Source organism: Pungitius pungitius, chromosome 16 (genome assembly GCF_949316345.1).
Source record: "Pungitius pungitius chromosome 16, fPunPun2.1, whole genome shotgun sequence".
Taxonomy (NCBI): domain Eukaryota; kingdom Metazoa; phylum Chordata; class Actinopteri; order Perciformes; family Gasterosteidae; genus Pungitius; species Pungitius pungitius.
In genome coordinates this window covers 18698920-18726419 of record NC_084915.1, presented here as the reverse complement: position 1 = coordinate 18726419, position 27500 = coordinate 18698920, and the positions used below count along the sequence as shown (strand labels likewise).

The 27500-nt window shown below is 42.9% G+C and overlaps 3 protein-coding genes and 1 long non-coding RNA gene across 4 annotated transcripts in view; 1 reads left to right on the top strand and 3 right to left on the bottom strand.

The window, feature by feature from the left end:
• The window catches only part of LOC134106018 (uncharacterized), a 7721-nt gene extending 2473 nt beyond the window's left edge, over nt 1–5248 (bottom strand). Inside the window, exons 1-2 of the long non-coding RNA XR_009942506.1 lie at nt 1565–5248; nt 1258–1309 (exon numbers count right to left, since the gene is read on the bottom strand). This is a non-coding gene — a long non-coding RNA (uncharacterized LOC134106018). The remainder of the gene's footprint in view (nt 1–1257; nt 1310–1564) is intronic.
• camk2a (calcium/calmodulin-dependent protein kinase II alpha) overlaps nt 1–16858 on the bottom strand; it is a 23899-nt gene extending 7041 nt beyond the window's left edge. Inside the window, exons 1-12 of the mRNA XM_037466717.2 lie at nt 16490–16858; nt 14584–14678; nt 14117–14176; nt 12338–12392; nt 12175–12240; nt 12012–12084; nt 11819–11921; nt 9352–9435; nt 9158–9252; nt 8766–8888; nt 8606–8689; nt 8404–8446 (exon numbers count right to left, since the gene is read on the bottom strand). Of these exons, the coding sequence (XP_037322614.1) occupies nt 8404–8446; nt 8606–8689; nt 8766–8888; nt 9158–9252; nt 9352–9435; nt 11819–11921; nt 12012–12084; nt 12175–12240; nt 12338–12392; nt 14117–14176; nt 14584–14678; nt 16490–16551 (943 nt within the window). The 5' untranslated portion in view covers nt 16552–16858. The remainder of the gene's footprint in view (nt 1–8403; nt 8447–8605; nt 8690–8765; nt 8889–9157; nt 9253–9351; nt 9436–11818; nt 11922–12011; nt 12085–12174; nt 12241–12337; nt 12393–14116; nt 14177–14583; nt 14679–16489) is intronic.
• Nucleotides 16859–17623: 765 nt separating this feature from the next.
• Nucleotides 17624–21548, bottom strand: sra1 (steroid receptor RNA activator 1). The gene is made up of 6 exons (XM_037466718.2): nt 21137–21548; nt 20567–20674; nt 20249–20341; nt 18319–18470; nt 18075–18183; nt 17624–17999 (listed from the first exon to the last, which is right to left on the bottom strand). Exons 1-6 carry the CDS (start codon nt 21159–21161, stop codon nt 17785–17787), a joined length of 702 nt encoding a protein of 233 aa, XP_037322615.2. The 5' UTR covers nt 21162–21548; the 3' UTR covers nt 17624–17784.
• A 1428-nt stretch (nt 21549–22976) lies between these two features.
• Nucleotides 22977–27500, top strand: part of apbb3 (amyloid beta (A4) precursor protein-binding, family B, member 3) — a 6488-nt gene continuing 1964 nt past the window's right edge. The window contains exons 1-9 of the mRNA XM_037467277.2: nt 22977–23291; nt 24733–24896; nt 25280–25335; nt 25457–25505; nt 26065–26214; nt 26288–26415; nt 26999–27113; nt 27203–27284; nt 27353–27436. Of these exons, the coding sequence (XP_037323174.1) occupies nt 23225–23291; nt 24733–24896; nt 25280–25335; nt 25457–25505; nt 26065–26214; nt 26288–26415; nt 26999–27113; nt 27203–27284; nt 27353–27436 (895 nt within the window). The 5' untranslated portion in view covers nt 22977–23224. The remainder of the gene's footprint in view (nt 23292–24732; nt 24897–25279; nt 25336–25456; nt 25506–26064; nt 26215–26287; nt 26416–26998; nt 27114–27202; nt 27285–27352; nt 27437–27500) is intronic.

Sequence of the window (27500 nt, the reverse complement as noted above, 5' to 3'; positions counted from 1 at the left end):
TTCAATCAATGGGTTACATTTACCCATAGTACACCGTAGGCACCATTCCTAATGCCTCTGGGCCAGGTCCTCATTGTAAATGATAATTGATTCTTAACTAATTTTACCTGATTAAATAAAAAGTCAAATTACACACATCTTTGGACATTGGGGATAGCCTTTAACTCATCATTTTTTTAAATGTATTTATGATTCTTGTCCTGCAGTACTTTCTTTCATCTTTGTTTCATGCTAAATACCAACCTTTGGCAAAATAACCATAGCAACACAAGCTCGCCACTGCTCTGGAAAAAAGGAAGCTGTCTTCCTCATTAATGAAAGAGCGATATTATTTAGATTTACATTTTACAGGGAGAGTTCTCCGAAATCAAAGATCTGTTATGACATCACTTCCTGTACGAGCGTTATCGATGCTGCCGACAAGCAATCATTAATCTACAGGAAGACCTTCGAGATCCGCAAATGGTGGACACATCACGCCGCAGCCGAGCGTTGACGGTCTCACACTGTTGCTCATACTGTACATTGTTTAACAGTTTTGCGATGCAGAGAACACAAGGAAAGCCGCTATGATATATCCGTATTATAATAAGTGATAATTTACAGTTGCTGTTCACATTGACCCAAGCGTTACATATCACTGCGCACGGGAGGGGGAGGGCCGATACGGCCGACTGTTCAGTGACAGCGCGGTTGTTACTCGGCGGGCTGAGCACACTCCGGCGGCAGGCCGCGCCGGACGGGCAGTCGGGCGCCACGACAGGCCAGATTTGGACCGCGAGTTTAACATATGTGAATTGGGCACTCATGGGCCACATAAACTGACGTTGCAGGCCTCGAGTTGGACACGTGTGCTCGAGACTCATGAAATGAGATACACAACGTTTGGTGGCTACCACTATTTAGTGCTGAAAGGCAGCTATTTACTTACCATTTACAATTTCGCTGGTAACCGCGTTATAAAGGCAATAAGGTACTTGAGGCAGTACTTTCTTAGTGTTTCGTACCTTATTGCTTAAATATTAAGTACCTAACTCGTCTATTAATGCTTGATCTGCTATCAACCCAGTGAATATTGTATTTAATAGAATCTAAATTGGTGGGAAACACTATGGTAAAATTGAAGTCAAATATATGTTATAAACTACCTGTAGAAATTAATTACTCTAGCATTGTATTCATTGTGACATTTCTTTTCTATGTGCACAGTCAAGCAGGTTAACAGCCATTTAAGAACCTTAAGATGACATAGCCTACCTGGTTAGTATGTTCACGGTCAAAGGCTCCTTCATTTCTCCGACATCAGCATCTGCAAATATGTAAGCGGATGGAAATGTTATTATGGTGTATGATGAACAAATACCTTCAAAATGAGACATTAAAAAAGAATGTATGTATTTTGCATTTGAAATCCCCATATACTTGTTATATGACCTAAACCTTAACATCATGATCAATTTGGGATTAAAAAAAAGATCTATAGAACCCTAGTTTAGTGTAATATTCCTTTGACTTTCTACAAACACCAATGTACAATCATCTCCTTGTGTCTCCCCTCTCTCACCTGTGCACTTCGAGCTGTCACTACTGGATGGCAAACATGCTCCATCCTCCTAAAAGCACAAGGGACACATTCAGCCAAAGCTATACATCCAACTCATTACAGTACTCTTTTTTTTTTTTTACTGAAATGAATTAAGTTTATCTGTTATGGAATGCATTATAGTAACATCTACTTCTGTTCTTAACGACAAACATTATATTATCTATCTCAATACCTATGACAATCTGAATTAAAATGCCTATTTATACATGGGTAGATATTACAATCACTCTTTGGGCAAATGGAAAACTGCTTATTAAGTGTTATAGGCCCAAAAGCCACCGTAAGGATACTTAAAATGGTTAAAGGGAAATTAGTTATAATCCAGGTCTTAACGCAGATTAAGTATTACACTCCCTTTGTTGAGCATAATATTCACATTCTGTGTGAAAAGATATTGATAAAACATGAATATATTTATATAGTATATAATAAATAACTAATTAGCTGTCCAGCATTCTATTTCACAACGCGTGCACATGCTGCTGCTTGCACATGCTTGCTTATTGTTAGCTAACATTAGCTGTCCATTTAAGTTGAGTTTAACACATTGCAACAGCTCATTTTATATGGCAGTACATATGAAAATAGTATCAAAGTAAACTTAACAGCACTATTTGTGGTGCTAGTTGCACATGCTTGCTTATTGTTAGCTAACATTAGCTTCCCATCTAAGTTGAGTTTAGCACATTGCAACAGCTCATTTTATATGGCAGTACATATATTAATAGTATCAAAGTAAACGTAAAAAGCACTGTTTTACATTAGAAGCTAGTCCAATAATTAAAAACTCACCATTTCTATCCAGCTTCTGCAGCCAGCACCGTCATGTTGTCTGCTGCTCGGCAGTCTGAGGGAAATGGACGGTAGCAGGTGCTTGGTGGGGGCGTGGCCAGACCGAGGACCCCACGTGGATGGTAACAGTTCGGTTTTGTGTAAAAAAACGAAACTTAAGGTTCTTAACACAAAACCTGACATTGACTGTCCCCACCGTACCCTCGCCCATCCCCCCACTCCTTCAGTCACCATTAGCTTGAGGGAGCATTGGGGCTCAGCCTGTTCTGCTGGGCCTTGTTAATAACGTAGAAGGGTAATAGTAATTACTAAAACCGAAGGATTACATAAAATACCTGGTGAAGTTGAGACGTTATTACTCAACTAGAATTAGGTATACATTTTAATATGTATTTTATTTAATTTCTAATAAAACTGGAAGCATTTTTGAACAATTAAAAATGTAGACAAACATTGATATTTTAAGAATAAAAACTACAACTACCACATTTACAAGCCCTTGTATTCAGAACAAGTATTTATATGTGCAGACATAAATTATGAATTTAGAATGGGAAATAGCATTTAAAAGTGTAGTACTCACACAAGAATACACAAAACGTTTTAGGCGCTAATGATCATATTTCCGGTTTAAGAATAAAGAGTGGGGAGGGGCTGACAATTTTTACAGTCTTCTATGTAGTCTTTAATCAAGGTTTTACGGTAACTCACGCACTGTTCATACCGGCATTATGCCGTAAAAACTGACGTTGCTCTTCGGCAGGCTGCAGCATTTATTTTTACAAGTCATGTAGCGCCCAGCGGTCGGAGCTGCCCTAACTGAAGTGAGTTGTGTACAAGGTACACAGAACTGTGAAGCGCCAGAATCACTGATTGGAGAAGTCAAAGAAAGGGATAGAGCCACCATCCAGGTGCGACTGGGCTCGTGGCAGCAGGTAGATGATGGCGTCATCCACTCCCACATAAGGCAATGCAAATTGCAGAGGGCCCGGTGATGATTTTATCTGGGCTTGAAGGTGGGTCAAGAGCAGCCTCTCCAGCACCTTCATCACATGGGATGTGAGGGCAACTAGTCAGTGGTCATTGAGGCCACGGTGTCTCCTACAGCATCGGGACTGCCTGCTGCTTTAGGTTCAGAATAAGGAGATGTTGGTGGGCTTTAGACAGCTGGATGGCGCAGGTCTTCAGCACCCTGGGGCTGATACCATCAGGAGGCCTTATGTTGCTTCACAAGAGGTTTCAGTATGTACTCTAACTGCCTCACCACATACACCCTTGACCCAATCCCATTTACTCTTCTTCAGACTGAATTTCTTCTCACCATCCCCATCTCTGGTTTCAGGGTGTATTCCAAAAGCTTTCTAGACTGCCAAAGTCAGCCCCCTTTGATGTTGACAACTTCAACCAATTGTCTTCGTATCTGCGCCTATCAGACCCCAACTCAACTGAGACAGCCTGTCTCATATCGAAAGATTTGTCTTACTTATTGCAGTGTTATCTATATACTTTTGTCAAATAGTTTATATCGTTGGCAAGTTATCCATATATATGGGCTTTGGGGGAGGACAACCAAACACCAAATATTCTAGCACCGTTAATTCAATGTAGACATTAATGACACTTTATCGTGCTGCATAATATGTCATGCCATAGCAGGGTAGGAAATTCACATAATATTTAGGCCCCATTCAAGGGCGTAACCATGTATATTGGGGGGGTTAGATTGGTATTTTCTCAATATTTCCTAAAGAATGCATTGTTACGCACTTGGCTTAATGGCGAACAGCACCGAAGGAACGTCGTTACACCCTCTGTTTAATACTTCAGTGCGGGGCTGTCCGACGGGAGGGGTGCGGTAGTTGCGGACTCACGCTCTGTGTCCGCTGGAGAGCGCAGCTCTCCTGTGTATGCGCACGTGTCTGTGTGTGCGCGCAATAGTGTGCCTGCATCCGTCTGGGCGATAGTGCCGCGTGCTGAAAGAGGGAGGGAAATACTGACTTAAATAAATAGAATAGAAGGGTGATGGCTAGCTTGCCACACGGTAGGCTATCGTTTGCTGCTGAGAGGACGGTGTCATCAGAGTGTGTAAATAAATTTTTTCAATCGGCTCAGGAACCGAAACTAAGCACCGAAATCTGCGTTGCATTTCAGTACGGTAGGTAGCGCGTAGGAACCGGTGCTATATTAGTACCGGTTCTCGGTACCCAACCCTATAGGAGAGTGGAAATATTTCTCACTGACAGCAGTCTGTGAACCGTTAACTAAGGGTAGCTAGCAAGCCTCATTAGTTGGAATGCATTGATGCATACATAAAAATGGAACTTGCTTTTCACGACCACACCTGGGACATAACCGTATGTGGAGGCAGGACGGTTAGATATTTCAAACATGGGAGAGCGATAAATGCTAGCTAGCTAAACTGCTAACGAGGCTACTCCTCGTCTGCTGGAGACTTAAACCGGGGTCGAGACGTTGTTCCTTCGGTGTTGTTATTGAGCTGCAGACACGTGAGTTTATTTTCTTACGTGAATGACAGAAGATCATTTTATTCTTTTCGTTTGGTCTTTATTTTACGCAACAAAGCGTCAACTTAATATACTATTAATAACCTTTTTCGCGGACCGCAAGAAGGTCCGTCAGTTAATAAGCACGTTGAAAGTTGCGGGCGGACCGGCCGGGTTTAGGGGCGGAGGGGTTCCGCTGGTGGGCGAAACCGCGCACTGAGGAGTGAACAATTGTAATCGTGATGGGGGCTGTAGTATTTGTGAGTGTCCACTGACATTTAATTGTCCAAGTAAAACACGTAGTACTAATATTAGTCATTGGCGCTGTATCCGTCCATCTTTATTATTTTACAAAACCGCGCACCTCTGTGACATCATCAACACATGATGGTTAACTTAACCGGAAGTATCCAGGGGCGTTTTATTTGTTTGAGCATGTGTCCCTATGTTTTAGCATTGCCTCTCTGAACATCACCATGTTTACATCATCCGAACGGCAGGTTCACATGATCTGAATTATTATTGTCTATTGTAATGGACTGACATGTTCTGTGAGCGAGATTACACATTAAGACTTTGTACTTGATGGAATTATTTCCCCTTACACCTACACAATCAGTATTTTTACTTAAGTTAAAAGCTTGAGTTGATACTTCAACAGAAGTATCTATACTTCTACTTGAGTAATGAATGTGAATACTTTTGAAACAACTGGTTATCACCCACTATGTTGCTCGGTTGCCTGGTGACGAAAGGACACGTATTTCTTGTTGTTTTTGCTCCACTTGATAAAGTCAGCAGAAGAATTCCCCGGTAGACAACGACATTGGTTGTTGCTAAATTTGAGGGCCTTTTTCTTTTGGACCTGAGATGGTGACGGAGACTGGATTTGCTCTCTGCGAACTCACAGGTCTGATCAAGAAGTGCTCCTTTTTTCTTTTTAAGAACGTTTGATCCTTCCCGCACACGGAACAACAGTCAAGGCGAGACTCAAAAACATTCAATGGCATTTTTGGCCCCTTTCGTAGTGATATTTGGGGCAAAATGATATTTCTTATGGGCAATTTTTCCCTTTGCCCTCATGTAATTCAGATGCAAAATAGCTCACACTGCAGGCCTTGGTTGATTCCAGGCTAAGGCATCCTACAGTAAAATATGTTTTATATTGATACTATAGCCTAAAAATAACACAGGAAAGCACTTGGGTAAATATACAAGAACACCACCCTAACCATTTTTGATGTTTTAGTTGCATTATTGGGGTGTTATAGATTTTAAATAGTTTACATATATAACAATCAAATCATGACTGTGCTGTGTCGTAGCCTATGTCACAATGTTCATTCTCATGCTCCTCCAAAAGTGTAGCAAACTGTCTGTGATTCAATGGTTGTGCCCTGATGAAGTTAAATATTTTAGTGACAACATCAATGACATGGTTAATTTTTGACTTGCAACACAGGCTGATGTATTATGTCACAACCTGGCTCTTTGGGCCATGACAAGATTGGAGTTGTACCGTTTTAAAGAGTTTTAACATCTTCTTTATTTAACATAAGCCAACGAAAAAAAGGTACACGACCACACCACCGGACGTCTGCTGGAGAGAGAAGAGAGAATGAACACTGGGTCTTTTAATCTCAGGGAACCGGGCCCAGGTGCCTTCAATCACCAAACTCAGCCCACAAAATCCCACTGCAAAGCTGCTGCCTCCACAGCAGGGGTCACCACATTTATAAAATGCAAAAATATTGACAGGACTTGGACAGGCCTCTGTTGTGACACCTGCAAATTGGTCCCATTTCAGACCCAGCATGTTTGTGCATGCATCTACCTCCGTGAATAAATCGCTCCCTGTCGTTATCACTTTCATTGAGCGCAGTGCTGCCAGCTCCTCAGTTAGCTCTCGTCCAAAGCCAAGGAGAAGAATAAAAGCACTGCAGCTTTAGTCCATGCATGAGGTAAAATTAGACAAAAATATTTACTTTGTAATTTCCAATCAACCTCTCACGGGCCGGTCACGGACAGCCAAAGGGCCGGATGTGGCCCGCGAGCCATACAATGCCTACCCCTGCTCTATGCAATCCCTCAGCAAGTCAACAACTTGTCATTTATAGTTCACGCAAATATTAACCTAATTAATTTGATATAGAAAGTGTACACATTAAATGGTCATCCATCAAAGCATCTTGCTATATTGATTTAAAGTAAAATGTCTTTTGTACTCCTATTTTGTCTATGGATACAACTCTATACTTGCTTGTCTATTATCATCCATAGCGTTGTGATTAAACAGTGGGCACTGTTTATTAAGACAAGTTATCTGAAAATAAAAGACCTTATTGATCTCTGCAATAATTCATGTTACACTATTCATATGATGAATGAAATCAAATATAGACTATTATTACGATTGTCAATAATATCAATGATGACATACTAATAACAACATATCCTTAAAATAGTATTAAATAAACAGGCAAGAGTTTACATAAAGGCTAGTTTAACATTTTATACATTTGAAATAAACCTTATAATTGTTTTAATGAAATTGATTTTTATTTAATTGAATAATTTGATCAATATCAGTATTAATATTATGTATGTATGAATTTTTTGGTTTATTTATTTGTATACTTTTTATGAAATAAAGCATTTTATTTGTGGTCTGTTTTACCACCATCAAACAGACAGCATTGAAAGTGTATGTTGCGAAAATACCACTTTTGAACCGATAGGGGGCGGTAGTGAGTGGAAAAACAGCGACGCACACTTCAAGAACAGCCAACCTCATGGGGACTGCAGTACCCGTGTGCATCCACTAGGGGCGCATTCAGAAACACACTCACACAGTTTTGTCATGAAATTGATGTTCAAGGGGACCTCAGAAAAAATCATTGGGGGTGTATCTAGACACCATTTTGGAGCTTGTGGGAGGGGTTTGCCCGTGGGGACCTCATTTTAGGTCCCCACGGGGACACAAGTCCCCACCGGTCTGTGTGCAATCAGGTATAGGTCCCCACCGGCATAGAAGAACAAGAACACACACACTTACACACACACACACACACACACTTACACACACACACGCACACACACACACACACGCACACACACACACACACACACACACACGCACACGCAGACACACGCACACACACACACGCGCACACACACACACACACACTTACACACACACACACGCACACACACAGATACAAACACACACACATGGATACAAACACACACACACACACACATGGATACAAACACACACACGCACACACATGGATACAAACACACACACGCACACACATGGATACAAACACACACACGCACACACATGGATACAAACACACACACACACACATGGATACAAACACACACAGTGTTAACCTGATAATTGTGTGTGAGCTGACAGCTGATTGGTCAGCTCTGCTACTGGGACACAAACAGGTCAAAGGTCAAATCCTCACAGATCAGAGCAGCTGATGATCTTACCGGAGAAATTCCTGGTGGCCAACATGGTGGTGAGGATAGCTCCCTGAAGGAAAGGAGACAAGGAGGCAGGGTGGGGGGAGGAGGACACAAACACAGGTCAGAGGGGGGAAGGAAAGGACGAAGAGAGGACAAAAATGATGGAGGGAGGAAAGGAGACGTGAGACCTTGAGCATGTTCAATGTGACCTTTGACCCCGACCTACCTTGAGTTTCCTCCTGGCGTTGAACTTCTTCAGACACTCAACGGTCTCCTGCCGGTGCATACAGGAGGCCACGGTAGAGCGGTGCTGCGAGGAGGAGCACACACACTAAGTACACACTGTACACACATACAGTACATACAGTGTGTACTAGTACACTCACAGAGATCCAGGGGTGCTTGAGAGCCTCGGCTGCTGTGATCCTTTTAGACGGGTTGATGGTTAACATCTTATTAATGAGGTCTTTAGCTTCAGGAGTCACCGTGTCCCACTCAGGAGAAGGGAACTGAAGAGGGGTGGGGGGGCGTTACCACTATGACAACCTCACAGGTATTCAGCTCAAAGGCACTGCTCACTGGTTAGAGTGAAACACCTCGCATCCAACATTTACATGTTAGAAACTGATGAAATAGGAAGTAAAAGCAAAAAGTAACTTTTCAACAAGCTCACATTTTGATCAATATGAACAATTCCCCCCACATGCATGTCGGTGTTTACTATGGTAACAGGGACCACGTTATGTTCACCTGACAGGTGAGGAATCATGTGACCTACATCATAAGCTCCAGCTTTGATTTGCTGGTAGAGACGATGTTGATCTTCATCCCAAAATGGAGGATAACCAACCAATAAGATGTAGAGAATCACACCTGAGGGAGAGAACCAGACGCACCTTAGAGACAGGTAAGCTTGAGGGAGGCAAAGAAACAAGGAAGCAGTGATGAAGAAGAAGCAGAATAGAATCTGACCACAGGCCCAAAGGTCGACAGCTTTGCCATAAGGGTCTTTCCTCAAAACCTCCGGGGACAGGTAACCAGGTGTCCCTGCAAAGCCTGAAGACACACACACACACACACACACATTTTGTTAGACCAACCAAAGAGTAAAGAATTTAAAAAATACTCAAAGTTACAGAATCATTGGCCTGGCTCATGATCATAGTAAATCTGGCTCAGGTTTATAGCTAAGGCTGGCTCAGGTTTATAGTTAAATCTGGCTCAGGTTTATAGTTAAATCTGGCTCAGGTTTATAGTTAAGGCTGGCTCAGGTTTATAGTTAAGGCTGGCTCAGGTTTATAGTTAAATCTGGCTCAGGTTTATAGTTAAATCTGGCTCAGGTTTATAGCTAAGGCTGGCTCAGGTTTATAGTTAAGGCTGGCTCAGGTTTATAGTTAAATCTGGCTCAGGTTTATAGTTAAATCTGGCTCAGGTTTATAGTTAAATCTGGCTCAGGTTTATAGTTAAATCTGGCTCAGGTTTATAGTTAAATCTGGCTCAGGTTTATAGTTAAGGCTGGCTCAGGTTTATAGTTAAGGCTGGCTCAGGTTTATAGCTAAGGCTGGCTCAGGTTTATAGTTAAGGCTGGCTCAGGTTTATAGTTAAATCTGGCTCAGGTTTATAGTTAAATCTGGCTCAGGTTTATAGTTAAATCTGGCTCAGGTTTATAGTTAAGGCTGGCTCAGGTTTATAGTTAAGGCTGGCTCAGGTTTATAGTTAAGGCTGGCTCAGGTTTATAGTTAAGGCTGGCTCAGGTTTATAGTTAAGGCTGGCTCAGGTTTATAGTTAAGGCTGGCTCAGGTTTATAGTTAAGGCTGGCTCAGGTTTATAGTTAAGGCTGGCTCAGGTTTATAGTTAAGGCTGGCTCAGGTTTATAGTTAAGGCTGGCTCAGGTTTATAGTTAAATCTGGCTCAGGTTTATAGTTAAGGCTGGCTCAGGTTTATAGTTAAGGCTGGCTCAGGTTTATAGCTAAGGCTGGCTCAGGTTTATAGTTAAGGCTGGCTCAGGTTTATAGCTAAGGCTGGCTCAGGTTTATAGTTAAGGCTGGCTCAGGTTTATAGTTAAGGCTGGCTCAGGTTTATAGTTATGGCTGGCTCAGGTTGATAGTTAAGGCTGGCTCAGGTTTATAGTTAAATCTGGCTCAGGTTTATAGCTAAGGCCGGCTCAGGTTTATAGTTAAGGCTGGCTCAGGTTTATAGTTAAGGCTGGCTCAGGTTTATAGTTAAGGCTGGCTCAGGTTTATAGTTAAATCTGGCTCAGGTTTATAGTTAAGGCTGGCTCAGGTTTATAGTTAAGGCTGGCTCAGGTTTATAGCTAAGGCTGGCTCAGGTTTATAGTTAAGGCTGGCTCAGGTTTATAGTTAAGGCTGGCTCAGGTTTATAGTTAAGGCTGGCTCAGGTTTATAGTTAAGGCTGGCTCAGGTTTATAGTTAAGGCTGGCTCAGGTTTATAGTTAAGGCTGGCTCAGGTTTATAGTTAAGGCTGGCTCAGGTTTATAGTTAAATCTGGCTCAGGTTTATAGTTAAGGCTGGCTCAGGTTTATAGTTAAGGCTGGCTCAGGTTTATAGCTAAGGCTGGCTCAGGTTTATAGTTAAGGCTGGCTCAGGTTTATAGTTAAGGCTGGCTCAGGTTTATAGTTAAGGCTGGCTCAGGTTTATAGTTAAGGCTGGCTCAGGTTTATAGTTAAGGCTGGCTCAGGTTTATAGTTAAGGCTGGCTCAGGTTTATAGTTAAGGCTGGCTCAGGTTTATAGTTAAGGCTGGCTCAGGTTTATAGTTAAGGCTGGCTCAGGTTTATAGTTAAATCTGGCTCAGGTTTATAGTTAAGGCTGGCTCAGGTTTATAGTTAAGGCTGGCTCAGGTTTATAGCTAAGGCTGGCTCAGGTTTATAGTTAAGGCTGGCTCAGGTTTATAGCTAAGGCTGGCTCAGGTTTATAGTTAAGGCTGGCTCAGGTTGATAGTTAAGGCTGGCTCAGGTTTATAGTTAAATCTGGCTCAGGTTTATAGCTAAGGCCGGCTCAGGTTTATAGTTAAGGCTGGCTCAGGTTTATAGTTAAGGCTGGCTCAGGTTTATAGTTAAGGCTGGCTCAGGTTTATAGTTAAATCTGGCTCAGGTTTATAGTTAAGGCTGGCTCAGGTTTATAGTTAAGGCTGGCTCAGGTTTATAGCTAAGGCTGGCTCAGGTTTATAGTTAAGGCTGGCTCAGGTTTATAGTTAAGGCTGGCTCAGGTTTAAAGTTAGGACTGACTCTGGTTTATAGTTAGGGTCTGCCCCTCCTAGGTGGCTCTGTCTCAGGATTATTCGTGGCTTTTCGGTTCAGAGGTGATGGTCCTGGAACAAAATGTGTAGTTTGTTCTTCATAACAAAAACTGGGGATTTTTGATATTGTGCTATATGAATAAATTGAATTCAATTGAAGTCTCAGTATTGTTGGGTTCTTACCAAACCAGGCCTGCTGGTCTCCCTCCACCTCGATGGCGAGGCCGAAATCTGCCAGTTTCACCGCCGCCCCTTTAGACTTTGAGGCCAGCAGCAGGTTCTCAGGCTGGAGACACAATGCACGTGTTAAAATGCTCACTCTGCTTAATGATATACATGAGAGATGCTAACATGCTAGCTCTAGTAAGAGTGGTACCTTCAGGTCTCTGTGGACAACGCCCATTTGGTGACAATGTAGCACCGCCTCCAAAATCTGCTGGATACAGTGACTGTTGACAAAGGGATAGATGCTAGAGGTCAGAGGTCATGTGTGAACCCACTCACAGTTAGTGGCACATTTATTGATGTGTATTTTTTACCTGGCGTCAGCTTCACTGTAATATTCTCTGGCTACAATATCTTCAAACAGCTCCCCGCCCGTTACCCTGAGAGACGAGGAGCCGGACAGCAAGTGATGAAACAGGATGTGACATCACACATGTATCATTTAGAAGGTCAGAACATAACAGAGAAAGCACTCACAGGTCAAAGATGAGGTAATGATGAAGCTCCTCTGAAATACTGTCATGGAGCCGCACTGAAAGAAAGACAGAATCGGATTATCTAACCAGGTACAACAAGCACTGATGCTACAAGATAAGCCAGCAGATTCCTCTGCTCAATTAGTCAATGAAGAGCACAAGGCGGATCGCCTCGTATCACGCACTAAACATTGAGGGTGAAACGTGTACTTGTACTGTGGTATTTTCACCGCAGTACAACGTCTGGCAGAGTGCTCAGAAACTTTATATTGTGTAACAAATACAATCCCACTGCTGGTTTGTGTGGGAGAGGAGAAGCTCATCATCTCTCTGAGTGCTTTCACACAGGTGTGTGTGTGGCTGTGTGTGCGTTGCTAGGCAACAGTGTCCTTAGGTGAAGGCATCAAACCCTCTTTCCTCCCACACACACACACACAGGCTTGTGTAACACTCCTCAGTATCTGCGGAGCATCGCCTGCCCACACAGAGCTCTGATTGGATGTCGGCTTCAGCCTCAGCCTCCTGATTGGCCAGTTGAGCTGAGTGAACAGCTGACTGGTTCTGGATCCGTTTATGTCCCTTTGATGAAGCAACACAGCTGTGGGGGCTTTAATTGTAAAGAGAGGAAGTGGCTCTGCTCCTTTAATATCTGTGTTTGTATTAATGTACTTTTAACTCCGGTACTTAAGTATAGATCCAAGTTACTTGTACTCCACTTGAGCATTAGAATGAATGGGGAGGAAATTAGTATTTGTAAGAACTATTAAGATTTAGGTGTCGACCTTTGACCCCTGTAAAGTAAAACCTGCTAAGAACACTCGGCACACGTAATATTGTGTCTGTGTACTTGTTGTTTGTACTTGTACTGCAGTAATAACTCTGTGATGGAAGTGTGTTAAGTGAGGAATACCCGTCTCCATGGCGATAACAGCTCATCATCAATTAGTTACGACACCCTGGTTACTGATGCCAATACTTCCATAATTCATCATCATCATCATCATTCTTGCCAGGATAAATCGGAAGTAGAATGTAGAATGCAGTACATGCAATAGTAATATTAATAACAGTAGAAGCAGTATTAGGAGCAGTATTGGTAGTAGAAGTAGTAGTATTGGAGACCAATATGTGGGTGCAGTAGCAGTTGTGGTACTATTAGTATTAGTAGTAGAATTAGAAGTAGTTTTTGCTGAGGAAGTCTGTAATAGCAATAGTAGTAGCAGTAATAGTAGCAGTAGTAGTAGTAGGGTTAGTAATAGTAGCAGTATTGATAGTAATAGTAGCAGTAGTAGTGGTAGTAATAGTAGCAGTAGTAGTAGTAGTAGTAACAATAGCTGTAGTGGTGGTAGTAATAGTAGCAGTAGTGGTAGTAGTAGTACTACTAAAAGGAAGTAGCAGTAGTTGTAGTAGTGGTAGTAATAGTAGCAGTAGCACTAGTAGTAGTGGTAGTAATAGTAGCAGTAGTGGTGGTAGTGGTAGTCATAGTAGCAGTAGCACTAGTAGTAGTGGTAGTAATAGTAGCAGTAGTGGTAGTAGTGGTAGTCATAGTAGCAGTAGCAGTAGTAGTAGTGGTAGTAATAGTAGTAATAGTAGCAGTAGCGGTAGCAGTAGCAGTAGTAGTAGTGGTAGTAATAGTAGTAATAGTAGCAGTAGCGGTAGCAGTAGCAGTAGTGGTAGTAATACTAGAAGTAGTAGTAGTGGTAGTTGTAGTAGCAGTAGCATTAGTAGTGGTAGTGGAATTAGCAGTAGTGGTAGTAGCAGTAGCAGTAGTAGTACTCACCGATGTTTGGGTGCTTCAGTAATCGACAGATGCGAGCTTCGCGGTCCAGTTTCTGATGATCTGAAAAAATCCACATTGATCACATCCATGGATGCTAATGTTAGCAGTGATGCTAATCCTACCACTGAATTACTTCCTGTAATAGAGGAAAACGTTAAGGTTCATCGCTTAGGCCCTCAGATGATCCCCTGCAGATCCATCTCAGAAAGACAAAGTCCATCACGTGAGAGGACAACTCTCATCAGTCCCTTAAAGACATGTCCATTACCTGAGAGACCAACTCTTATAAGTCCCTTGAAGACAAGTCCATGACCTGAGAGACCAGCTCACATCAGTCCCTTAAAACACGTTCATCCCCTGAGAGACCAACTGTCATCAGTCCCTGTCACATGACTCATGTCCACCTGACAATAAAAAGTCGACAGAACATGTATCAATATGTTTGCTGTCATCCGTCATGTCCTCACCTCTGGCAGAGAGTTTTTTGGTGTTGATGATCTTGGCAGCGTACTCCTGACCCGACAGAACCTTCACGCAGCGGCGCACCACAGAAAACGCTCCTCTGGGGAGGACAAGACGGGAGGAACCAATCAACAATCAAACTTTCAACAATGGCAAAACAAAATCTGCTTAAACCTTAGAACAGGGTTCTTCAACGTTTTTCAGGCCAAGGTCCCCCAAACTGATGGCGATATGGAGCAGGGAGCCTGTTGAAGACCCTCCTACCACCTGTTGAAGACCCTCCTACCACCGGTTGAAGACCCTCCTACCACCGGTTGAATACCCTCCTACCCCCTGTTGAAGACCCTCCTACCACCTGTTGAAGACCCTCCTACCACCGGTTGAAGACCCTCCTACCACCGGTTGAATACCCTCCTACCCCCTGTTGAAGACCCTTCTACCCCCTGTTGAAGAACAAGATATATCAATATAATTATTTTTACTGTCTCTTTCTAGTTTAACTCCTGCTTTTCTCTCAGAAACTTATTCTGCGCCTGTAATTTAACAAATATTACTATTTCTACCATAAGTACTGTTGCTACTATTGGAAACACAGCCTATGCTACAACTAACGCTACCCATATAAATGCTTCAGCTAATGCTACTAACACTAATGCCGTTGCTAACGCTACCCATATTAATGCTTCAGCTAATGCTACTAACACTAATGCCGTTGCTAACGCTACCCATATTAATGCTTCAGCTAATGCTACTAACACTAATGCCGTTGCTAACGCTATATCGCTACTGCTTATACTAAAAGTACTACTTAATCTCATGCTAATACTACTGCGAACCCACACCTGGTCTTACAATTAGTACCGCTAAGACTATTTCTATTAGTGCTGCCGATCCTGGTACACATCCTACTGATAACAGTCCCAAGGGAAAACTACTGCTATCGCTACTACTACTACTACTACTGTAGACACTGGTAATGGTAATACTTCTTAAGAGGGTTTAGGGTAAGGCGAGTGGTCAGAGAATAGGAATGTGCAAATACACTGCGGTAACAGGGCGGCAAACCTCCATTAAAGAATCTATCAGGGCGCCTTATGGGAAATGCAGGATTTAGTGTCTTTAGTGTAAATGACCATTAAGAACAGTAGGGTGTGATCAATATGAATATTATAATCAAGTATAGATCAAATGTCCATCTAAAATTTCTCATTCGTCAAACTGAAGCTGAGTTTTTACAAAGAGCTTTGTGTTGCTTCTGAAAGATTTGTTTCGCTGTGCTGCAATTCTGCCTCCCACCTTCACATTATGTAAGAGACCTGACGTGTGTGTGTGTGTGTGTGTGTGTGTGTGTGTGTGTGTGTGTGTGTGTGTGGGTGGCAGCGAGTGGGATGAGGTCACAAAGGTGATCTACTCATCCGTCCATCCATCCGCTTTTCATTATTGATCAGAAGCTGATCAAACACACAGTCAATGATTTAAAAAAATTATTTTGATCACTCAGATCAAACTGGTTTACAATATTTCATTTGAAATAAATAAGTAAAATAATATATTAGTAATAAGATATCTTATATAAATATACATATACATATATGTGTGGGTGATTTAGATATGTGTGAATATATGGATGTATTTATGTATGTATATATCTATACATACATCTAAATCTATTTATATAGATATAGATAGATATATAGAGGAGGTAAAATACGTTTATATATAACAAAGTAGTATCAATCAATGACCCGAAGTATGTACAATAATTCAAACTAATAAATGGAACTATACATTACTGATGAAATAAGACCATAATGAATATTCATGGTACCTGATACTCGGTCAGACGACTTAAGATATTGAAGACATCAATGAAGATGTGATGAGGATGAAGATGATTATCAGGATACTTACTTTCCCAACTCTTCATACATCTGAAACTCCTCGGTGAACCGAGTGCAGATGACCGTTGCCATGGTGACCCGGGGGGGGCAAGGGGTCAGGGAGCTCCCTGTCCTTCTTTCTCCGAGGACGGTGAAGATGATGAGGATAAAGGCCAGGAGTTAGACCTACCCGTCTGTTTTCTTAAAGGGGGGGGAGAAGAAGAGTTTCCGTTCTGGAGAAGATGAGGAGGAGGGTGAGGAAGAACAAGAAGAAGATAGAAGGAAGGAGAGAGAGCAGTGATGAGAGCTGCGTCTCTTTCTCTCAGTGCTGATATCTGTGGAAGAGAGACCCGCACCAAGCCCGCCCACTCGCCCCCATCAGCCAATCACAGGCCAGGCCAAAACAAACTCACACACACACACACACCAAGGGTTGCCATGGTAACTGCATCCGCTCTGTCTTGGCTGGCTGGAAAGTAAGACTGCAAACACTGTCTGAAATAATTAAGAAACTAAAATATCACATTCACTGCAAAACTGTATCTACCTTAATACTACAAAAATATCTACTGCAATACTGTGAGTACACAAACTGCAATACTACAAAAATATCTACTGCAATACTGTGAGTACACAAACTGCAATACTACAAAAATATCTACTGCAATACTGTGAGTACACAAACTGCAATACTACAAAAATATCTACTGCAATACTGTGAGTACACAAACTGCAATACTACAAAAATATCTACTGCAATACTGTGAGTACACAAACTGCAATACTACAAAAATATCTACTGCAATACTGTGAGTACACGAACTGCAATACTACAAAAATATCTACTGCAATACCTTGAACACTCTGATATGGATTAACAGGCGGACTGATTTCATCACGTTTAAACACAATCATTTAAAGGCTCCTCTTTGAAGACAGAAGACCTTTCTGTCTTCTGAAATCACTTCTATTCCATTTAATTCAGCAGATTACTTTGATTTAATTACACTCGCGAGAATACTTTGATTTCTTCTAATTGATCAGGTTCTTCTTCTGTAGATGTCTGCGAGTAGGAGGAGGTTTAGTGGTAAGGTGAAGATGTTTTGTTCTGCCCTAGTGCTCTTGAGCAGCTCTGTGGTCAGAAACACGAGCTCACAATATGAAGGATGAGCACAAGGAAACCATCCAAAGAAGGCCCAGATTTATTGATTATGAAGAGAGACCTTCACTAGTTGGTGGAAACAACAATACAGAACTTCAGGTCCTTAGAAAGGTCCAGAGACTCCCAGGACCTCTGACATGGTCCTGGTCTGGTGCTGTAGAGTCCTAGGCTTGGGCACCATGGTCCTGGTCTGCTGCTGGAGTGTCCTGGACCGATCCCAGAGGTTTCTGAAGCGGTTCTAAAGGTTCTGGATTAAGGTTCCTGGTCTCAGCAATAAGTCGTTTGACACCGACCATCCATTGGCTGACTTCAGTCACATGATCGACCATCAGAGAGCGATGGATGTCGTCAGCGGCGTCCCAGTGACCACACTGTAACTCTGAGAGAAAGACAGTGAGTCAAGAGACGGACAGGTGCTCAGAGACAGGAGCAGCTTGGTGAGGAGACACGTTACCTAAAGAGAGCGTGTCCATGCGTCTCCTCACAGGTAGACTGAGTGTACCTGACCTCCAGCTGGCCTCCAGGAGGCGCAGCCTCTTTGCAACATCACTACACACCTGGTCCTACAAACAGAGGTCAAAGGTCAAACAGACAATCAGCGGTCAACCCATTTTAGTGAATTAAAACACTTGAGAATAATTTTACAATAAAACAAGTTTTCAGGTAGATTTTACAAAATAAAACCCTGGAGAACTGACTTTAACAGTCGGTCTGCAGGCATCGAGCGCTCGGTTCAACACCAACAGCACGCCCTCAACGTCCGGCTCGGCCTCTGAGCGGCTGCCGTCCTGGTCTCCGAGAGGAGGACCCCCCCCCTTCTGCGTGGTACCGCAGCCCAGAGGAGGACGAGCTAATGCAAGAGGAAGATCTGCAGTCAATAGCTGAGTCCTGTTCTCAGAAGCCATTCATTGCCACATATGTTACACATAGAGGAATCTGTTTTGATCATTGGTGCAAAAGGAAAAAAATACAAATACAAATATTAGAACAGGCAAAATTAGAACAATGTAAGTAAGAGGATAAATACGTTAAAACACGGATGTATGTACATATTAGAGCTGCAACTAACGATTATTTTAATAATCGATTCATCTGTCGATTATTTGTTCGATTAATCGATGAATCGGATAAAAAAATAAAAAATGTAAAAACATTAATTTCCAACCCTTTATTGAAAAATAGAACTGACTGTGCACTTTCTAAATATGTTTTGCACTAACAGATTGCTCCTTGAACATCCCTAAGTAAGCAAATAAAATGGACTAACACAAAAAACATACACACATCGCATGATGTATACTTCACAGCCGCCAAATTAAATATATTAGGCACAAAATCATGAATCATCGCCGTGGTGCTCCCGTGCCAGGCCATGTCGCTTTTGCATATCTTACAATCAGACATGTCAACCCTCCCGAAAATATCCCGGACCGACCTTTCTCCTGATTTCCACCCGGACATCAATATTGCTGCACCACCCGTCACTGGGCGCGCTGTTTCAGACCGAACAATAATAAAGGTTACACCTTGAAGTCGAGCGCAGCGATTAGAACGTAAAACTACTGGCGCTGCAAAGAAAACCGCAGCACCCCCCCCCCCCCCCCCCCCCCGTTGCCCGCTAGGACCCGCACCCCCCATTTCAGTGTGAAATATTTAGATCGCATTGGCTTCTCTTCCTCCGCATGTTTCAGAACAGTAGTACGGGTCTCTCCGATGTTCTGCTGCGCGAGCGCGCAACTTTTTTTTAATACTCAAACGTAATAGTCGCGCGACACAACGAATCGATAATGAAATTCGTTGCCAACGCTTTTAATAATCGATTCTAATCGATTTCATCGATTCGTTGTTGCAGCCCTAGTACATATGTTTCATGGTGAGAAACCACTGTGCAAAATGTTGTGGGAGGAACATTTGGGTCAACGGGGGAATCGGACTTCATGAGACCAACTGATGATTTGTGTGGAGTGAGGTCTTGGTCCTGATGGACCTCAGCCTCCTGCCAGATGGAAGGGGCACAAAGAGACTGTGACCGGGGGGAGAGAGGTCCTGCAGAGCGGATGACACGCTGCAGCCTGCCCTGTCCTTGGCTGTGGCTGCAGCGTACCACACGGTGAAGGAGGAGCAGAGGATGGACTCCATGATGGCCGTGTAGAAGTGCACCATCATCGTCTGTGGCAGGTTGAGTTTCTTCAGCTGTTGAATTGGCTGCACCACGTCACCAGGTGGTCAGACTCCCACCTGCAGGCGGACTCGTCCCCACCAGAGATCAGTCCAATGAGGGTGGTGTCATCAGCAAACTTCAGGAGCTTGACGGACTGGTGACTGGAGGTGCAGCTGATGGTGTACAGGGAGAAGAGCAGAGGGGGAAGAACGCAGCCTTGAGGGGAACCGGTGCTGATGGACCGAGAGGCTGAGACGTGTTTCCCCAGCGTCACGTCGTGTCAGACAGGAAGTCAGTGATCCACTTGCAGCACTGTAGGACCAGTGACACGTCATAGCACCGAAGACGTCCTGCAGCTTTTGTCTTGCCCGGAGAGCTCCGTGTCGCGGTCCGCTCTGAGCAGCTCTCATGGGGATGCTGCCCACCAAATGAGACACAGATATTCAGGCTTCATTAACGCTCCCTACCTGGGCCTGGAACGGGCGGCGCCGCAAGATCACTTGGAGGAGGAGGAGCCATGGGACTGGAGGAGGGAGGTCTAATGGGTGGGGTCCCTGTACCTGAAGACCAATCAGAGACAAGAGGTTAGAGGCATAAAAGGATGAGTGTTTTGTGACCTCATTGCTTGTTCTTTAAGGATGACCAAACTCCTAAAACACATCACAAATATGAAGGAGTTCTGACTACAAAAGAGGAAACACTGATGTCTCCTTTGCCGAGGAAAAGAGGCCAAGAAAGGAAATGAGGAGAGGGGAAACAAGAAGGAGCCAGACGCGTTGTCCAACCTGCCGGTGCAGCAGCTCTCTTGTTCAGGAGGTTCCTCTGTGGCCCGGGGGCCTTCTGGAGGCCATAGGAGAACTGAGGGGGGTCGTTCCAGCCGCGCTCCTGGTTACCTAGGCAACACAGCCAGCGAAAGACAGCGATACAGTTGAAACAGACGTCCGCCACAAGATGTCCTCACGTGGAACCTTTAGGTGTTCACACCTCTGGAGTCTGACTTTTAAAGATAGAACCCCGTGTTACTATGAGCGATGACGTCATCTGTCACAACGTCACATTACAAACTAATACAACCAGGGAGAAAACAACCGCAGAGCCTCTAACAAACGCTCTATTCTTACATGAAGAAGTACTCTTTTGTGGAATATCTGCGTGCCAAACTACAAAAAACATGCAAAGCAATGGATTTAAGCACTATTTTTGTCAGAATTACGACCTTGAAGTTTAAGGAAAAATTAACTTGAGATTTCGGAGTGATGTTCGTTTAGCTAACCGTTAGCCTTGTAGCACAGAGGCTGAATAACGTTAACGTTAGAGTACGTTATAACCAATATTAAGGGCAATATTAAGCTCACCTGGTTTAATGTACCTGTCCTCCATGTTGGACTCCACTGTGTTTACCGACTGACGTCACAGTGTCTTCTTTACAGAAGACCAAACTAAGCTAGCGGCTAAGCTAACGGCTAAGCTCACCCAAAGAGTAAGTTATCTAACGTTACAACAACAACAACAACAGTGGTTTGAGTGTAAACTGCTGCAGAAACAGAACTTGGGTTGACGACATCACCGTGTTGTCTTTAGTTCAAACAGGAGAATGTAGACACGTAAGATCCCCGGCGGGCAGCTTCCGCTCCGACATCACAATAAGACCTTTGCGGTGGAGCTGATGCAGTTTTTCCTTTGTGATGCTCTTCTATATCTCAAACTCTACGTTTAGGATACACCTTGGGCTCTTACTTTGCAGGAGACCTGGTATAGCTTCCTGTCATAGTCTTTAACTTCCCTGCTCCATTTAGCTCACAGCATTTCCGGCACACGTGGCCTGCCGTGACGTCATCCTGTATGTCTACAGAGTAAAAGTTAAAGCCCTAAAACTTTGATTGTGATTCAACGAAGATTGAGGATGGATTAAAATACTATTAAAATGTTTCATAAGAAACATTTATTTAAGTCTTTGATTCTTGAAACAGTGAGGTTTACAGTTAGCACACAAAATGAAATAAAAGAATAAATACCTTTACTCAGAATTTACTTTATACTTGTTCTCCACTACATCTCAAAGTTACATATTTGTGTCAATAATATCATTACAATATTGCATCATTTTTGAGTTTTCTCTACCCACAGATGGTGGTTGCATGTGATAGTTGTATCTACAGTAGTTGTATCTATGGTAGTTGTATCTATGGTTGTTGTATCTATGGTATTTGTATCTATGGTATTTGTATCTATGGTAGTTGTATCTACAGTATTTGTATCTACAGTAGTTGTATCTATGGTAGTTGTATCTATGGTAGTTGTATCTATGGTATTTGTATCTATGGTAGTTGTATCTACAGTAGTTGTATCTACAGTAGTTGTATCTATGGTAGTTGTATCTATGGTAGTTGTATCTATGGTATTTGTATCTATGGTAGTTGTATCTACAGTAGTTGTATCTACAGTAGTTGTATCTATGGTATTTGTATCTATGGTAGTTGTATCTACAGTAGTTGTATCTACAGTAGTTGTATCTATGGTATTTGTATCTACAGTAGTTGTATCTACAGTAGTTGTATCTACAGTAGTTGTATCTATGGTAGTTGTATCTATGGTATTTGTATCTACAGTAGTTGTATCTACAGTAGTTGTATCTATGGTAGTTGTATCTATGGTAGTTGTATCTATGGTATTTGTATCTACAGTAGTTGTATCTATGGTAGTTGTATCTACAGTAGTTGTATCTATGGTGGTTGTATCTACGGTAGTTTATATTCTTTTATATGTTATTGTTATTTTAACATCTTTGCACTACTGTTTATTAGGTCAATTTAATTGAATATTATTTTATGTTTTGTATATATTGTGCATTTATAAATGTTGTACTCTGTTATATCTGACCTCTAAATAGAAATGCTGCTTTAGAGAATCAATGTCCTCTTGGTGGATTAATAAAGCCATGTATCTATTCAGGAGTTTATTTACATGAAGTGCTTTATTTACATTTTCATGCTGAGTGTATTTCAGTCATTTATCTTACTGATACACGTGTGTACTTTCAAACATGATAGTGACCATGAAAACTTCTTATAGTACTTAATTTGGTTGAATACTGAACCGTTCATGCATGAATGAGGGAGTTAAAGTTGATTCTCATGGTGAAGGTCGAGAGGGAAGGGAGTGATGACATCGGCAGGGGGCAGGGGGATGACATCATCAGGGGGAGGAGCCAGTGGAGGAGGAGGAGAGCAGCATCCTTCATGAGACAGAGAGGAGAGAGGAGGGACGAGTGTGAGGAGAGAGATACGGATATAAAAAAGAAGAAGAAGACTGATGGTTTCATCTGAGGGACGGACGAGAGACACCGAGCGACAGACAGGCAGCGAGAGAGACGGGAGGCTTTAACTGTCTGCTATCTGGGCCTCTAAGTGTGTGTTGAGGACCATCAGCTGATTGGACCACACATGTTGGAGGGCGGAGCCATGATGGGCAAAGATTACATGTTGGCCATCCTCATAGTCAACTATGACGGTGAGACGCATACACACAGACACACACATACTGTATGTACACATATATATATACAGTATATATATTGTATATTGTATGCATATGTTGTATGCATATGTTGGATGCATACAAACAAAAACACACAAACACACAGACACACACCAATAATCCTCCTCATGAGGATTGGGATGTTTTATACAAGCAGATAAAAAGTATAGAGCACTTATTGTAAGTCGCTTGGCTAAAAGCGTCAGCTAAATGACATGTAACAATGTAATGTAACTCTGTTCTAATCTGTGGTGTTTTTTTTCTCTATGTAATTGAGAAAGAGACACTAACCGAAAACCTAAAAAGAAGATCAAGTGGTGTGAGGGCAAAACTAATAAGTCTGACATTGTGGTTGTTAGATGAAACGTCTGAACCAGGATTGAAAGTTCGGACTTAGACTAAAGTTAGCGTTACCGTGCCCTGCCTAAGTATTTTGTTACCTGAAGCGACCTAAAATGCTTTAAGCAGCTAATAAATTAAGTGTATTATAAAGGAAGATATTAATATTAAGTAGTCATAGCAGCTAATAGGTACGTAGCCTAGCCTAGCAGCTAATAGGTACGTTACGCCTAGCCTAGCAGCTAATAGGTACGTAGCCTAGCCTAGCAGCTAATAGGTATGTAGCCTAGCCTAGCAGTCAATAGGTACTGTAGGATATTAAAATCTGAAAATCTACTTCCTTCTTGAGTTATGTAATCACTAAAGAAATGAGAACGATGTAATGCTAATGTACAACCGTAAACTTAAAACAAACCAAATGATTTACAATGCATCAATATTATTGTGTTAAATGAAATGTAATTAGCTAATGCATGAATGATAATACGTAATGTAACTGCATTGACCAAGGGACATTCAAAATTCTCATTACATTGACCGCAACATTCAGTGTAATACCTCATCGCACCGTTTAATCTATGAAAAACTTCAAACACTTGAACACACCTGATGATGTCATGTGCCCAGAGGCGTGGACACTGCCTACTGCACCAACTTTAACCCAATCACCACAGAAGAACTGTGAAGAACCAATAGGATAGCTCACTCACCTTTTTCGGTTTAGACAGTTAACTACGCTGTAGTCTCGCTGTGGCCTGTGGATCGGAGAAGAATCCTCGATCAAGGTGTTATTTTTACCGCAACGCTTATTCATTATTAAATTCTTTTGATTTAACTTTTTGATCCAAGACATCCTTTATTCGTCCCGAGTTTCTTCATTTTGAACATAACAGTACGTAATTATCGATAATTCCGATCCTCTTCAGTTTTCGCTCATCTTTCGACTCTTGCTGCATTGCAGTTTGACCTCTTTTTTACATTCTGTCCCGAATTCTTGTCCACCAACAACACCTGCTGCCTTTAATAATGCTTTGGGAAGCGCCAACACATGTGGACTCTTATTGTGTGTTTGCAGACAACATCTGGACGGACCAGAACCTGCAGCTTGATCCAGATCTTCCCTCTGGCTGGAGAACCATTAAAGATTCAACAGGAACGTATTACTGGCACGTTCCCACTGGAGCCACCCAGTGGCAGCACCCCCTCCTCAGCCGGTCGTCCCAGCAGCTCGACACGCAGGTCACAACCCCATTACTATCTTCTGACCTGGTTAACTAACTGTGGAGCTAGTGAGTGTAAACTAATGTAGTTAGTGTAAAGAAGCTAGTTAGTTTAATCTACAAGCGACCGCGTAGCCTATCAACCTTTCTGATATTCTCACAATGGCAAAGTCAACAGGCGGGACGTCCCCACACCGAGTTTGGCATATGTGGTTTAGAAGGTTTGACCTAAACTAGTCGGTGTTATGGAAGTGTAAACTAGTGAGTGTAATTAAAGTCAGTTGGAATTTAAAAAATCAGTTTGAATTAAATAGGTCAGTCTTAATTAAGCTAATTAGTCTGGTGAAGATCAGTTAGCTCAGAATAGCAGGTCTGTCTGACTTCTGTGGTTTTGTATCTCAGCTGGATGACGTACATCAGAGCTCCAACAGGGAGACAGACATAAAACCGGAGACCAGGTAAACTCACACCTACACACAAACTCGTAAACATATCTACACACACACAAACACATACCTGCAGACACACTTACACACACATCTACAATTGGTAGACAAACAGTGTGTTTTTTTTTCTCAGGTCATTGCGGCATGAAGATTATCTCACACACCACAACCCCAACTCCAAGGTAACAACAACATGACGTGTTGTGGAGGAACACACCTTCTCTTCCAAACCCAAATCAACATTGTATTTAAACATTTTCATTTGGAATCCAGTTTGTTGATCAATGAGTAAACGAAAGCTGTTGATCTGGATTTGAGGAATCAGATAACCAAGCGATGTTTCTGAATCTGCTGACGTCATCAGCTAGGAGGTCATAGAGGTCAACGATGACATCATTTTAAAATAAACAAAGTGAAAGTAGCAATGTTTTCTGCTCTGGGGGCTTAATCCGCTCTAATCTCTTTAATCTGAGTTAACATGTCTGTCTCTCTGCCTGCCTGTCGATCTACATGTCTATCTTTCTATATCTCTGTCCATCCACCTGTCTGTCTCTTACTCTGTCTGTATGTCTGCCCGTCTGTGTGCTTGTTGGTCTCTCTTCCTGTCTCTCCATCTGTCTGTGTCTCTACCTGCTTCCCTGTCCATCTCTGTACAAGTCTGTCTCTCTTGCTATGTGTCTCCCTGTCTGTCTCTCTACCTGTCTGTCTGTCTGTCTGTCTGTCTGTCTGTCTGTCTGTCAGTGCTTTGCAGTGCGCTCTCTTGGCTGGCTGGAGGTGGAGGAGGAGGACCTGTCTCCTGGTCGCAGCAGTCTCGCTCTCAGTAACGTCATCCAACAGCTGTCTCACTGCGGCAGCCCAGAGCAGAGAGACAGGCAAGGGGCCCGCGGGGAGGTAAGACAAGATCTGCATTGAACCTGTGTACCTGTCTGTGTGTTGGTGGACTGACCCGTCTGTCTGTTTGCAGGGTCAGGAGATGATGCTGGTACTGAAGAAGGACACTCTTACTCTTTTGGACCCTTTAGACCATACCTCACTGCACTGTCAGCCAATCAGTAACATTCGTGTGTGGGGGGTGGGCTGCAACAACGGCAGGTGAGCCAATCAGATACCTGGGACATGGAGGGGGAGGAGATGGGAGGAGCTAGGCTGCTTCCAGTTCTCATGCTAGGCTAAGCTAACGTTTCCCTCTTCCTCCAGTCTTTGTTTTAAGCAAAGCTAACACCTACCCTTGCTTTCAGTATTTATGTTAAGCTAAGCTAACAGTTGCCCCATCTCCCATTCTTTGTGCTAAGCTAAGCTAACAATTTTACCCTGCTTCCATTCTTTTGCTAAGCTAGACTATTACCACACACTCACAGTTTCATGTTTCTGCATGCTAAGGTAGCTCAACCTTCAGATTGTTTACCTGTGTTTGCACTAACAATGTCACCCTCTCCTCCCCCCGCCCCCTCACTGCTCCACCTGCGCAGGGACAGGTATACTTCTCTACCTTTGCCTCTTCATAGACTTCACTGCCTCCTCCTTTGTGTCAGGGCATGCATTGATTTTGACCTTTAGATCATGTGATCAATCAGCCGGTTTGCCTCAACATGGCATTGTTTGTGTGTCTGTGTTTGTGTGTGTCTCTGTGTGCATCTGTCTCTCTGTCTATTTCTGTGTGTGTGTGTACATTCAGGGACTTTGCCTTTGTAGCCGGGGATAAGGACAGCTGTGTGTTGAAGTGTCACGTGTTTCGCTGTGATGCTCCAGCCAAAGCCATCGCCATGGCGCTACACGAGATGTGCTCCAAGGTGAGTCCCTCACCACGTTAGCATTAGCATGTTAGCATTAGCCAATTGGCTGTAAACACGATGGGACGGCGGTGTTGATTTCTCTCTAGATAATGTCTGAGAAGACGTCAATGAGGCCGTCCCGCTCGCTGACGATGGAGAGCATCTCACCCGAAGACCTGCCCCGACAAGGTGACTCAGTAGCAGGTGACGTGCTACTCTCTGATTGGCTCCCTGCTGATTGGTTATTGTCGTTTCAGTGGAGTCTCTGGAGACGATGAGAAAGCAGGTCCAGAAGTTTGAGGTCCGGTACGTTGGTAACCTGCCGGTGTCCAGAGCAATGGGTATGAGGGCAAAACACCTGAAATGACTCGAGATGATTTCTTAGTAGTTGAACATTTGGAAACG